The sequence below is a fragment of the Vipera ursinii genome (assembly GCF_947247035.1).
Source record: "Vipera ursinii genome assembly, chromosome: 1".
In the NCBI taxonomy this organism is placed as follows: domain Eukaryota; kingdom Metazoa; phylum Chordata; class Lepidosauria; order Squamata; family Viperidae; genus Vipera; species Vipera ursinii.
Genome location: NC_139512.1, coordinates 163,791,946 through 163,806,127, shown reverse-complemented (window position 1 = coordinate 163,806,127; position 14,182 = coordinate 163,791,946). Strand labels below are relative to the sequence as shown.

Below are 14,182 nucleotides of genomic sequence, written 5' to 3'. Positions count from 1 at the left end.
TACATACATACATACATAATCTATCCATCCATTCATCCATCTTTTTTCTTTAGTGTTAAATATCTGTTTCTTTTTTATTAAGTATATATATCTGGATTTAAATAACAGGGCTATAAAACAGGAAATGCCATTATAGCTCTAGCAGTAATATTTTAGTAGAAAAATATTATTTGCTTCTATTCCACACTTCATAATCAGATATGAAGTAGTGCACATCAAAATGACCACATAATGCCATCAATATGTCTAGTAAGTAATCAGCAAAAATAATAAACTTAACAGTAATACTACAGTACACATGAATTCACTGTAATTCCAAGACTGTGCAAGTTAGCTACAGCTTATTTTACATGAGAAGTCCTTGCTTTATTTAAAGACTTCCTTCCTTCCTTCCTTCCTTCCTTCCTTCCTTCCTTCCTTCCTTCCTTCCTTCCTTCTTTCTCTCTCTCTCTGTCTCTCTCTCTTGGAAGTAGTGGCTAGTATTTTTACAAGGAGCATGGTCTTGAGAGATCAAAAGGAAGTTAAGAAAAGATTGAAAAATTATGTTTGCACATATACCTGAAAGTTGCACACTATGAATCTAATAATCTATTAGAATCTTATTTTGAGAGGTGCTTGGTGCTCTCTGAGCTTGATTCTTTTCTTGCTGATGTTTCATTATCCAAACTAGGTAACATAATCAGGGCTTGTAATGAAACATGGGCAAGAAAACATGCAGGTTCAGAGCGCACCAAGGACCCTTCATTTTAATCCTGAGCTACAAATATTATTGGAATCTTATTCGGTCAGCAGCATCTGGGGCAGGGGGCAGGAGAGGGAGGCAATGAAAGCAGTACCATAGTTTCAATAAATACAATAAAAGCCTTGGTGCATATCATATTTTGCATATGATGCAAAATACCTGCATCATAACATTTCACACCTGTAGGAAAAGGGCAGAGCTTATGGTATGACACTAATTACATCATTATGACATGTCGACATCCATATACTCTCCCCATCCATACATTCCAATATAGCTTTAAGTTCATATAAAGCAAAGACTGTAAGCAGAAGGACAGTGAATATTCGGGGCAGGATTGGGTTGTAATAATCCCGCTGAAGTATGAAATTCAGAGAGATAGTAAACTGATCCTTATTTATCAATGAAACAGAGGCTGGTACAAAATGCTTTCAACTAACTTGTGCTCAACACTACCTTATCTCTATGGCAGACTCTCGTAATGTGTTTTATATATGGTACTGCGTTTGAAGGCACTTAAAGGAACTGAAATTGATCCAAAACCTTGCAGCAAGATAATGACATCATGATACTTATACAAAGGTTTACCAACTGTCCTGGCTCTCAGGCATGCCACAAAGAATACCAAAAGCTCTTCACAATTTGCAGCCAAAAGGTATCTGGAAGTTTTCTGTTCATTTCAATGCAGTCTCTCCTTTGCTTGTCTCTACATCTGAGATTCGGCTGTGGAAAAGCACACCCTGATGGTGGTACGCCCAAAATATTCTTCCACAGAACAGGCTGATTATCTAGTGCAGGAACACCCAAAAAGTCTGGAATTCCCCTAAAGCAAGGGTCTTCAAACTTGGCCCTTTTATGACTTGTGGACTTCAACTCCCAGGATTCCTCAGCCAGGCATGCCTGGCTGAGGAATTCTGGGATTTGGAAGTCCAGAAGTCATAAAGGGGCCAAATTTGAAGACCCCTGCCCTAAAGTTTAGTGTTGTGCAAAATAAGGGAGGATTATGAAGTGTACAGCGGGAGGTGAATTTAACAAAAATGAATAAATATTTGTATGATGCTTCTGAAGCCATCTTGCCTTTCAAATGGTTTTTGTTCAGTTTTATTGCCAATACTTGTGTTATAATTCTGAGTCTATACAGGTCAACCTAACTATGTTTGAAACGTGGGAATAAGATGAAGATGGAGCTCCCATCTGCTCCAATGATACTGTTCAGGTAGGATAGGAGCTAAGTTGCCCTATAGCACCGAAGGTCTGATAGGTGCGTTGCACTTTTTTTTAAATGTACAGTATCACGCTCAAGTTTTTTACATTAAAAAAATATGAAACCTTGATAGATGTGATTAAAATAAAAATAGGAAGTGGACCTCTCTTAAGTGTGAAATGTAAATGCAGCAAATGGGTGAAATCTAAGAAATTCTTACATGAGAATGTGAAGTGTGAATCTGAACAAAACAGAAGCCGAAACAATGACATGAAAATTGAGATCTAACACAAATGTTGCTGAATTAGGACATCTTTGCTCCCACAGTGACAACAAATAAAAAAAAGCAATCCAAACTGTCAGCAAACTGCAAAATATTCACATTCATCAGTTAAAGAGTGTTAAATGTAATTGTATTAAGGAGCAAGCAATGATGTTTGCAATACTCATAGTCAATGAGGAAAGCCAACGTTTGCTGCACGGTAAATTATCCCCAATTACATTTAGCAGAGTGGCTCCCTAATTATACATACCAACAAAATAACGCACAGCAACCCTAAGGTAATTCAATCATTTCCTTTGCACATTAGTATCATTCTGGCACAAGAAGCAGCCAAGTTTCCTTTTCACCACATTTGCGATTCCATTTCACTCGGACAATGAAAAATTCACTTTGGGAAGCCCCTGTGTTTGTTGAATCTCCACCACACGAAATAAGCTAAGGCTTTCAACCTGCCTTTCTCAATTAAGGAAACCTGGACTACAATTCCCATACTCTTCTGTAACAGAAGACATTTGCTGGCACCAATTGGGGAAGGCTAGTTTAAGCAATAGAGACAGACTAATCTTTTTTTTTCAAGAAAGAACAAGGGAAATCTTTATTCTCTTCCATATTACAATTCTAAACCAAGTATACACTTGAAGAGTGATTGAAGCCCTATTTATAACTCTTTGGGGAGGAGGAGGGAGGGGGGCAAACTGTGGCTTTTTAAGATGTTGCGGGCACCTAGAATTCCTAGCAGTGCCTGCCAGCATGACTAACGCTGAGGCAGGCTGGAAGTTGTAGCTCAACAAAATCCGGAGGGCCACATGTTGCAAACCCGTCTTGCAAACTGACTGACATCATTTGGAAAAATCTTTAGATATCTGGAAACGGTGTGTGTGTGTATACATGATGCAAAACCTTGATCACGCAAACTGCAAAAGAGAGTGGGAAGATGACATTCTCCATCTATTGCTCTACATTTGGAGTATGGACGGTAGGTAACTGGTACTACTAAAGAGAGAAAACAGAAACAGCAAGTCTGCAATCAAAACCTTAAGTCAAACCTATCCTTCGGTCCAACTCGCCAAAGGCAGAACTTGCAAAATCTGAACACACTTACTAATGCCCTGCTCTGCAACAATTAGGAATCTCAGCTACTAGAAACAAAAGTGTCTCAGGTTCAAATGGCACCACGGATATTAACTCAACCAAGGAGACTTAGGGGAATCTCTATTCTGAGATCCCCACCATAAAACAACAATGATCAAAGCCTGCCTTTATTGCTTTAAGGACTCTCTATTTGGCTGTAAGGAACTTTGATGTGGTTAGGTCTCAGCAGGTGACAACAGCTCTATCAGTTTGGAAACCTAAGCTTGGCCATGCCAATCTGGATAGGAAGGCACTAAGAAATCCCAGAACCGTAGACTGGATAAAGAAGTAAATAATAGTAATAATAAAGATCCCAAACTACATCACAACTACAGATCACAACTACAGATCAAAATTTAGTAAAGCAAATTAGAGATTCAAATTGTGCACATATAAAGAGGATATATAATGCTTTAATTGAATTGGATTCGGAAACGGAACTGGTTAAAGACTGCATGATAAAGTGGGCACAAAATATTCAGGAACCAATTTCGCTGGACACCTGGGAGATAATTTGGGTCAGAAATGTTAAATTTACCCAGGCTCAAAATTTAAGAGAAAATTTTTATAAAATGTTTTATAGATGGCACCTGGATCCCAAGAAGCTGTCCAATATGTATCCTAATGTACAGTCTAAATGCTGGAGGTGTGGTAGTTTAGAAGCTACCTATTTTCACATGTGGTGGACTTGTAGAAATATAAAAGCTTTTTGGATTAAAATTTGGTGGAACATTCAAAAGATTTTTAAGAGAAAGATAAAGTTCTCCCCGCAATTGTTTTTATTGGGCATTGTTGTAGATTGTGATGTTAAAGAAACTAACTTGATGTTGAACATAACGGCAGCACGGTTACTGGTGGGACAATATTGGAAGAAGGATAGTTTGCCCACTGTAGAAGAATGGGTGTTTAAAGTTTCGAATCTTGCAGAAATGTCTAGGATTTCTGCTTATCTGAAGGATCATTCACAGGAAAGATATATTTCAGTTTGGAGGAGATGGATAAATTATATTCAAAACAAATATGGGACCAAAAAGTTCCATTTAGCTTATGAGTAGATTTTAGTGGGATATTGTTATTGGTACGTTGTTTGTAGTTATGTTAAAAGAGAGTTAAAGCGCATTATGAATTTGGTTAATTGTATATTATGCATAATTTTTATTTAGAATATGATTATTGTAACTATAATCCTGTATTTAGCTCTGGGAAGTGGGGGGGAAGTGGGGGGGTTTGGGGTGGGAGGGATTTGGGGATATATTGTAAAATTTTGTTTTTGTAAAACTCTTTAATAAAAAAAAAAGAAATCCCAGAACCGTAGACTGGATAAAGAAGTAAATAATAGTAATAATAAAGATCCCAAAAGGAAGCTGGAGCACATCACTTTCCTATTATTACCACACATACCCTTTCCCTTTGCGTGGTGTGTTCACATAATAATTGAACACAATTAAAGGGCATATTTACTATTGCAATGTTAACAGTGACAATCACAACTCCCCGTATTGCATTTCCAGCTACAAAATACGGCTTCATTTGCATAAGCCATTTCACACATTCGGTACAGATTGTGACATTTGCCAAAATACAACCCAGGATAATAATGATTCTTTGCAGTTGTTGGATTCATTTTTTTTAAAAGTAAAAATGGCTACTTCGTTAAAAAGAGCTGTTCTCCAAAAGCACATACACTTAGGGAATCCGTGTCTGAAGACAAAATGCAACTTTGAAAACAGATGTTAGAAGCCTGCTGGAGCTAAACCAAGTTCTTAATACAAAGAAAAGCACCGATGGCATTCCTTAACGAAAGCAGCAGAGCTCACCAAAAACAAAAAAAACCACCTTTTTTTAAAAAAAAAATAGCAGAACCACCTTTTTTTAAAAAAAAATAGCAGAACCACTTTTCTCTTCATTTTCTCTCATCCTGAACGCAGAACGCAATATCCATCTTTCCAAACTGATTGTGTTAAAACAGAAGAATCGGAGCTGCCTCCTGAAAATGGGAAGGCTTAGGAATAATAAAGGCATCAGGGCAGAGATAATGAACTTCCCAAGAATGATGGGAGGATAAATTTGAATATTGAAAGTATTCAGGTCTTGGCGAGGGTGGGGGGGGGGTGGATGGGTGAGGAGGGTTTGCAAGCCTTCACAAAGCAATCTTAAGACCTCCTTTTATCAAGGAACTTTATCTCCGGACTCTAAAACTGGACTCCCCTCCCTTCCTTTTTTAATTAGGAAAGCCCATCCTGATCTCTTCCCCCCCCCACACACACACACATCAGGAATTCCCTGTGTCAGCTGCAGCAAGGCACCATTAACTGGCCTACTTATCCTGGAAGACACACAAAGAATTCTTTCACGCCACTCGCAGTTTCCGCAACCTTCGTCAGGGCAGAGGTATATTTGCTACTCTTGGCTCACCATAAATTTCTGGCCTGGACATGCTCTGCTGCTTAGCCCTGCTCGCAAGACGGACGGCTCTGCCTTGGGGAAAAGGAAGGGTTGGTCACACAACCTCTCTCTTCACCACTTCTAATCTTGCAAAGCCTCGTCCAGCTCAAAACCAACCCCTTCTTCGAGGCCTCTGCACCAGAGAAAGGGCCCCAGAGGAATCCACAAAATAAAAATAAAAATGAAGGAGCAAAGAGATCGACAAAAACAAAAAGAAACGATTCCCTGGAAGCAGAAAGAAGGGAAAATAATCTTTTAAAAGGAGATGTGCTATTCGTTCCCCTTTCAGCATTCATTTGCTTCTGCTTCTTCTACTACTACTACTACGCCTTTTCCTTTCGGAGGAAGAAAAAAATAAAACTGTTGCTCTTCGTGGAATATTATTACCCTGCAAAGTTCACCTGCCTACGACACCAAAGGATCTGTGGCGCTGCAGAGGAGAATAAGCATTACTAATCTATTCTCCTGGATATCACTGCAGAACCCAAAAAAGAAAAGAAAAGAAAAAAAGTTTGTCCCTTGAGGCAAAATATAGTTCATAGTCAGACTTCAGCAGCATAATCCATAAATGTTCTCATTTAGAGTTTGCAATAAAATTATCAGCCTGTCCTACCTGTTCATTCTTCACACGTGCCCCCCCCCCCGCTCACCCACTATAGCCTTTCAGAAAACCCAAGGGATTCCAATGGGCAGTGAGTGGCGAATGAAAAGACAGAAATGGTCCCAAGTAAAATGAGACGACAAAAATGGCGCAAGGAAAGTGCGACTATTTTCTTTTTTTAACGAAACACAAATACCAGTTTTCAGCTGAAGCTTGGATGTTGCAGTAATCCTTACGAAAGCACAAGATAGGTCATTATTCTTCCTTTCCCAGGTGTAGAGATTGTCCAGGCGTCTAGCCCAAATCTCCCCATGATGCAGGTACAACTACAATCTAGGAGTTCTACCCCCATAGCTCATTTGCTTTACAGTGAGTCTTAAGATATTCTCTTTCACTGCTTGAAGAAGTAGGTGCCAGACTGTGAATTGGCAGATTGACAATTGCACGTGTTCAAGTTTAACTTGTTGCACCAGAAGCTTCCAAATAGCATTTGACCTACAGCACCAAAGTAAAGGAGTTAATCATCTTTTTTTTTTTAAAAAAGAAGATAAATATTACATTTTTGGATTGAAATGTTTTAGGAAGAAAATTACACACAGACACACAACACTTGTACAAGAAAAGCAACAACAAGCCTCCATGGCTTTGATAGTCCTTTCCCCAGAAACCAATTAAATAGCAGCCGTTCACAAAAAAAAAATGCTGCAATATTCCTTCACACCAGCCTTGCATTCAATATAATGGTCAGTGAGAACTGTAGTAGGTAACAAATTGATTAAGAACAAGAATCAATAGAAGTATCAGCCACAACCTTGAATAACTTTATTTTCTATCACTGGAAATTTCACAACTGCAATTTTAAAGCAAACCATTGCTAATTTTTTAAAACAACAACCAGCATACTCCTAATTTTCAAAGGAGGGGGGAATTTCTCAACTGGCATATAGGAACTTCTGAACAATTCTTTCATTCAAAAACTGAATTATTCACCTACGCTGACTTAGAATTCTCCTCTGCAAAATGATCATCGCAATAATTTGCAATCTCCTCCAAAGCTATAACATTATTTCTACATTACATTATCCTAGAATGTCATCCAATCTGGAAACATGAAATTTAAATTATCTTTGAAACTGACACCAAAACATGAAGTTGGAGAGGGAAACCACATCTTTTTTTTTTTCAAATGCAGGTTAAGTTCATGTTTTCATAAGCTCAAATATCCAACATCTCCTAAGTCCTAAACTAAGACATCAGATCCATGATCACGTCACTATTTAGCTTAAATGTGCACAACAAAACCTTTGCTAACAAAGGCAGTTATTTCCAACATATATTACATTTACCCTGTGCCACTGACAATCAAAGCATTCTGTCAAAGCATTTGATGACACTTGTTCCCCTTGCTTTTTTACAATTCCTGCTTTATCTTATATTCATCTACAGATACTGCAAAACGGGCACATTTCTGTAGCTGAGCAATCTTCCAATCACCTTAACTTTTTTTTAAAAAAAATCTGCACCTCATTCCACCCCACCCCCACATGCATCAGCACCCCCAAAGGCCGGCCAGTTGATTTTCTCATACCTGCAATTTGGAGGTGGATCCAGAGTTATTTCGGCTAGCTCCTTCTGAATTCTGTTGGCAAAATGAGAACAGGCACAAAGCATTTGAGACAGTTGAATAAATCAGGGAATTACACTGCCCTCTACCACCATGCAGTTAAATGCAAGATTGGTTTTGCCTTCTGTATTGCTAACATGGCTGCTTCCTCTTTGTTCTCACAGGCACAACCCAAATCCCAGGACACAGAAACTTTACAGCTTTTTTCCTGCTCTGTTATGGTAAACAGAGAGGGCATTTACATCTCAGCCTGGCAGGAATCCCTTCAGAGATATCTGAAATGTGAGTCTTAGGGAGTTTTCAGCCATTCTTTATAAAGGCTTTTTTAAAAAAAAAATTACACAAAAAAAAATCTTATATGCAAATGAAACCAGGAAGGGAGGCAAAGGGAGGAAAAGAGGAAATACAAGCAGATTTCAGAATGACTTTGTACCAATAACTGAAATGAATTACAGCCAAAAACAATTACACAGTAAATATTTTTGGCTGGATTTTCTTTCTCTACTTGTAGACAGTGAATTTTAACATTTCAGTTCACTTCATAACTATGCAGTCAAGTGATCAGAGCAAAATCTAGTGATAACTTTAGATGCACGTTTCCCCCTTCCTTTCTTCCAATGTTTGTATTGAAGATTTGCTAAGTGACCCTGTTCAATAAAACACATACTGATATTATCAGTGATGGATCCAGCCCTGGACAGAAACTACAATGTGTCAATAACTTAAAAAAAATTAATCAGTTTTATTATAGTTTAACAAAAAGATACCAAAAGGATGGAGGGTCTCTAACTGATTCCCAAAAGAAAATATTTTAGGGGAAACAAATATTGAAGATTGTAAAAGTTTAGGCAATTTATGCTTTGTTTTAATAGAAAATGCATTACGATATAAACTAGATAAGGTTTAAACACTTGTGCCCTACAATTTACACATGTTATGGAACTAAATAGTGGGGATAAAATTTCAAAACACCAAATAAAATATTAGGAAAACATTCAGAGTCATTTTCTCCACAACAAACATACTGTATAAATTATTTTGTGACAGCAGCTGGCAAGTTACTTTAAATGCATTAGAAGTTTTTTTTTAAGATTAATGTCCTTTTTAAAAATGATTTATTGTAACCATTTTATGTCTGATTGTGTCAATTTAGTACATTATTTTAAATGAGAAACTGGTAAAAGTTAATACTGTTCTCACATAATACGTGTAGAGTTTAAAGTACAATTAAATATTTCAAGATTCCTAATGAGTCTACTTTGCAATAGCAACATGTTTTATCCACAAACATACTGGCCCACTTAAGTGTTCAAACTACTACTAATTTTAACAAAATAAGTTTAAAATACTTTTAAACTTGTCTGATGTGATTTGACAGATAGACTACTGGATATTGTAATGTGGATTCCTAGGTGAAACAGAACATTAGGAAAAGGGATTACTCAGTTACTCCCAAAGAGGCAAGATTCAAGGTATTTCAAGCTTGCCCAACTCAAATGGCTATTAAAGAAAATTAAAAGCACATGTGCTTTTTGAAAGCAAAGCTGTGAGAAAGTCTACATGCAGATGGTGATATTGTTCACTTAGGGACAACCTGTAGAAGGTTCTCAAGTTTTTGAAACTTCCCAGATCAAAGGAAAATCAATAGCTTGCTGGACCACAAAGGTAGGAGACAGCCAGGATAATAGCCCTTCTTGCATTTCAATTACCTACAAATCCCACCCACCCCCACATTGACCTGCATGGGTGCTCTAAAGAAACAACCACCACAGTATTCGTGCAACTTGCAAAGCCTCCTTTTTTCAGAGCACCCAGAGAAACTCAACTGAAAATAAAACAGCCAATGAAAGGGTCATTATTTCAAGGTGCTCCCCCCTACACACACACCAAAACAGCTATAAAAGATGGGAATCTAGTAATGGGCCTCCTTGCCTGAATAAACATGTGTATCAACAAGGTGCAAAAATACACATGGGCCAAGTGGACCAAACCAAGAGCCCAGCAGATCGCCTTCACAAAGTGGGCTTCAGCCCACCTACATCATCACATCTGCTTTCCATAGTAGTTCTCAGATGATTAACCTGCCTACACAAACCTCCCCCTCCCCATCTTCAGCCTGGCAAATGGGTTGGGTGAACAGGTCCCAAAGAAATCTGAGCAAGAGGCCCTGCAGAAACTAGATTCTAACCTTAAAGCCATCTCTCATTACAGGCCTTTTCATCAAAGCGTCAAGTTTGCCCCTTTTACATTAAGTGCCTTCTCATTAAGGTTCTCTCCTCCTCTTTCTCCTCTAAAGAGGGAGGGAGGGAGGGAGGGAAGGAGTGTGGCTTTGTTACCTTTTAGCACTAGTAGATAGTTTAGCAGTAGTTTTGCTGGAGAGTTTGGTATTTTTCTTCTGCTGTGTTGCAGAAGGTTTTCTTTCTTCCTGTTCCTCAGGCTCAGGTGCTGGTAGGTCCCTCTGATCTGCGTCTGAACTACCACTGCTGGTACTCGGGCTTTCATCATCTGACCTTTGTCTATCACTGGACATCTTGGGAAATGTTGGGGGAAGGAGCAAAAGGAAAGGAATGGGACAAAAGAATATCAGTTAACTAAGTGGAGTTGCAATCCACTCAATCCGAGTGGAATTACTCCAGGCCCCCTTACAACTCAATGGTGGAACAATTCTTTTAAAAGTTTCAGTTTCATGTTATAGACTAGAGCAACAGTTACCATAAGTAAGTGAAGGAAAGAAGGAAGGAAGGATCTTTATATATATATATATATATATATATATATATATATATATATATATATATATATATACACATACATACATACATATATATATATATACCGTACATATATATATATATACATATATATATATATATACATATATATATATATATACATATACATATACATATATATATATATATATATATATATATATATATATATATATTCTGTTTTCACATTTCAATTCATTTTACAGGTTCAGCTCTACAATCCTTCAGACAGTATATCAATCATTTAATTTTTAAAGGCGTGAGGCAAATTTAGCAAAGTGTTCAAGCAAAAGCATTAATAACTCATGACACGCTATAAACATTGCACCCTTTTAAAAACAAAAAAACTCACAAATTCCCTGTAAATATTTACACTGGAGCAGAAGGAGTCCAGAGTCAACCATATTCTCCTCCTCCCAATATATTGCCAATAACAATACTTGAGCTGTTATACAAATGGGGAGGCCCAAACCAAACCAATAAATGACCCCACTCCCTCTCGGCTCCTTCTTATTTAAATAGCTGGAAAGGATTTGCTATTTCAGACTCCAAATGTTTTTTTTTTCTTTCCTCTCAGTCAGAAATCAGCCAGCTCGGGTTCTGTTGGCACGGCCATCAAACAAGAATTACATTTGGTCACTACAGAGTAGGCTGGAAATGGGGGTGGAGGGAAAGAGAGAGAGAGAAAGAGAGAGAAAGAAAGAAAGAAAGAAAGAAAGAAAGAAAGAAAGAGGAGGAGGAGGAAGAAGAAAAAGAAGCATAATTCAAACTGCACCTTCTGGAAAGCTTTCAACGCCACCGAGTCTTGATCAGTTTCTACAAAACAGACCGACATATTTTTTTTTCCTGCCCCCTCTTAAAAATAAAAATAAAATCCAGGAAAGACGAATTTGGGGGGTGGGTGGGTGGGAGGCGGTTGAATATTTGTATTGTATAATTTAAAAAAAAAACACGAAAACGAAAAAGGAAGAAGGATGGTCCTCGTCAAAAAAAAATTACAGCAGCAGCAGCAGGGCAGAAAACTGAAGCTTTGCCCTCGTTCTCTCTCTCTCTCTCTCTCTCCCCTTCACTCACACACACACACAAACACACACACACACCGTCGTTGTCGTCGGCGTCGCCGTCCCCCCCCCCCCGCCGCCCCCTCCTCCTCCTCCTCCCCCCTCCCCTCCTCCTCCTCCTCCTCCTCCTCCTCTTGGCTCTGTAGGGAGAGCCGAGCTCCCAGCCAGGAGGTATGGAGAGGCTGTTATGGTAGGAAGCTTTCCACCGCGACCCAGTGGGGTTGGTGTGTGCGCACCAAGTGAGGCGTGAACTCAGTCCGGTTCCTCCGGCTTCTCCTGACCACCGCCAGGCAGCGAGCGCTGAAAACAAGAACAAAGCTCCCTCTCCCAATCTCTCTCTCTCTCTCTCTCTCTCTCTCTCTCTCTTTCGCTCGCCCCCCCCGCCCCCCCTCACACACCCCCTCCCCCTCCTCTCTCCTCCTCCTCCTCCTCCACCCCCCCCCACCACCACCACGCTCGCCCAGGCTCCCGATTGCAGCCGCCTAAGCCTTTTCTCCCCTTTTTACCTTCGCTGGCGTCCTGTCCCGACGTTAGAGCGGAGGGGAGGGATGGAAGGGGGAGGGAGGGAAGGGGAGAAAATGTCCTTGGAGGGGATGGAAGCAGCCCGGGGGGGGGGGAGGGCAGAGAAATAAAGCAGCAGAGGACGCTCTGTGGCCGGGCAGTGTGGAACATTGAGAGTCGGAGCGGGGGGGGGGAGGTAGGGTGGGGGTGGGGGGAGAGCGAGCGAGCGAGCGAGGGGGAGGCGCAGTAGGCTCGACGGCCGGAAGGTGGCGCTGCCGAGGCCTCCTCTCTCTTTTTTTTTTTTTTTCTTCTCTCGCGCCCCCCCCCCCCGCCCACTCCTCCAAGCGACTCCCGCGGTGGGGTAGTAGAGGGTAACGTGGAGCCGGGCTCGAGTCCTCCTCCTCTCTCTCTCTCTTCCCCCCTCCCTCGATGGAACAGGCCGGATGGAACGAAGGGAGAAGCGAACGTTCTACCGCCTCCGCCCCCGCCTGTCGCGACGTTCGCTTTCAGAACCTTGCAGTCAGCAAAGTTCCAAATGGAGGTGGGGGGGGGAGGGGGACGGCGCTTGCTCCCTACACTGCCTGACGGAGCGCGCCCCCCTGCGGGCTGGGGCGCGCGCACGCGCTCTCTTTACCTTTGCAGGGTGCGTGCTTTCCCCCCCCCCCCCGGTGGACAAAAAAAAACGTGCTTGGAAGGATCTCAAGTTTTTGCACCCTAGTCCCTTTGCCCGAGCGAGGACTCTTCGCCTATCCCAGGGGTCGGCAACCTCGGCTCTTTTATGACTCGTGGACTTCAACTCCCAGAATTCCTGAGCCAGCTATGCTGGCTCAGGAATTCTGGGAGTTGAAGTCCACGAGTCATAAAAGAGCCGAGGTTGCCGACCCCTGGCCTATCCCATCGCAACCACTTTTTTTTCTTTCTTTCCTCTCCTCTTCTTCTTCACCGGGTGTAGCCAGCGGGGTTAAGCTAAAGAGGGGGGGGGCAACGGAGGGGAGACACGGGGATCTCGCCGGTGGCAGTATTATTATTATTATTATTATTATTATTATTATTATTATTATTATTATTATTATTAATTATTTTTTATTATTATTATTAATTTTATTATTATTATTATTAATTTTATCATTATTAATTTTATTATTATTATTTTTATTTGTATACCGCCCTTCTCCCGAAGGACTCAGGGCGGCGAACAGGGCAATATGCATGTTAAAAAAACAAAATACAAAAATGAAAAGAGATTCAACAGAATGCCCACAAATCTTACAGTAAGTTAAAAGACAATAAAAAAAGTTCAAACACATTCATAAAACCCAACCCCATCCCATCAGGCCAGGCCAGCTTGTTCGAAGAGGGTAAGTCTTTAGATCCCGAAATTCGTGAATCTGTTGTTCTGAGTTGACAGCTGTCTTGCAGTGGCGATTAAATTGGTTTGGGAGGAATTAGCGGTTTCTGGGTCTCTCTCCATCGAGCTACAAAATAGGAGTGGGAGATTGATCATCTGAGCCGAGGTTAAAAAATAAAAAAAAATTAAAAAAAAAAGTAGTTCAGGTGGGTTAGTAAATTGCTCAACCTCTTAGAAAACCAACCTAGCTGCGGTATGTGTTGCTGGGCCAGAGTTAATAGTTACGCTGCTGGGGTGTGCCATGAAATAAAACCAAGCAACTCATTGAAAATGTCAGAGCAATGATATAAATGAGATGTCTTTCATGCCAATGTCAAATTTGGGAGAGATTGATCGGGGAGTTTAGGGATAAACAAAAGATAAGTTTATTGAAGCAAACTACTGTCAGGTTTGTGCAATCAGCACAATATT

At 40.3% G+C, this 14,182-nt stretch overlaps 1 protein-coding gene across 5 annotated transcripts in view; it reads right to left on the bottom strand.

Moving 5' to 3' along the window:
- Positions 1-12,546, bottom strand: part of UBE2E3 (ubiquitin conjugating enzyme E2 E3) — a 126,258-nt gene extending 113,712 nt beyond the window's left edge. Inside the window, exons 1-4 of one of the 5 annotated variants that reach the window (XM_083376055.1) lie at positions 12,369-12,528; positions 11,577-11,617; positions 10,367-10,560; positions 7,995-8,045 (exon numbers count right to left, since the gene is read on the bottom strand). In XM_083376055.1, the coding sequence (XP_083232181.1) occupies positions 7,995-8,045; positions 10,367-10,560 (245 nt within the window). In that variant the 5' untranslated portion in view covers positions 11,577-11,617; positions 12,369-12,528. Of the gene's footprint in view, positions 1-7,994; positions 8,046-10,366; positions 10,561-11,576; positions 11,987-12,098; positions 12,226-12,368 lie in introns of those variants that run through there. The other 4 variants (XM_083376058.1, XM_083376057.1, XM_083376059.1 and 1 more) reach the window with 4 other exon arrangements.
- Positions 12,547-14,182: the final 1,636 nt, after the last annotated feature.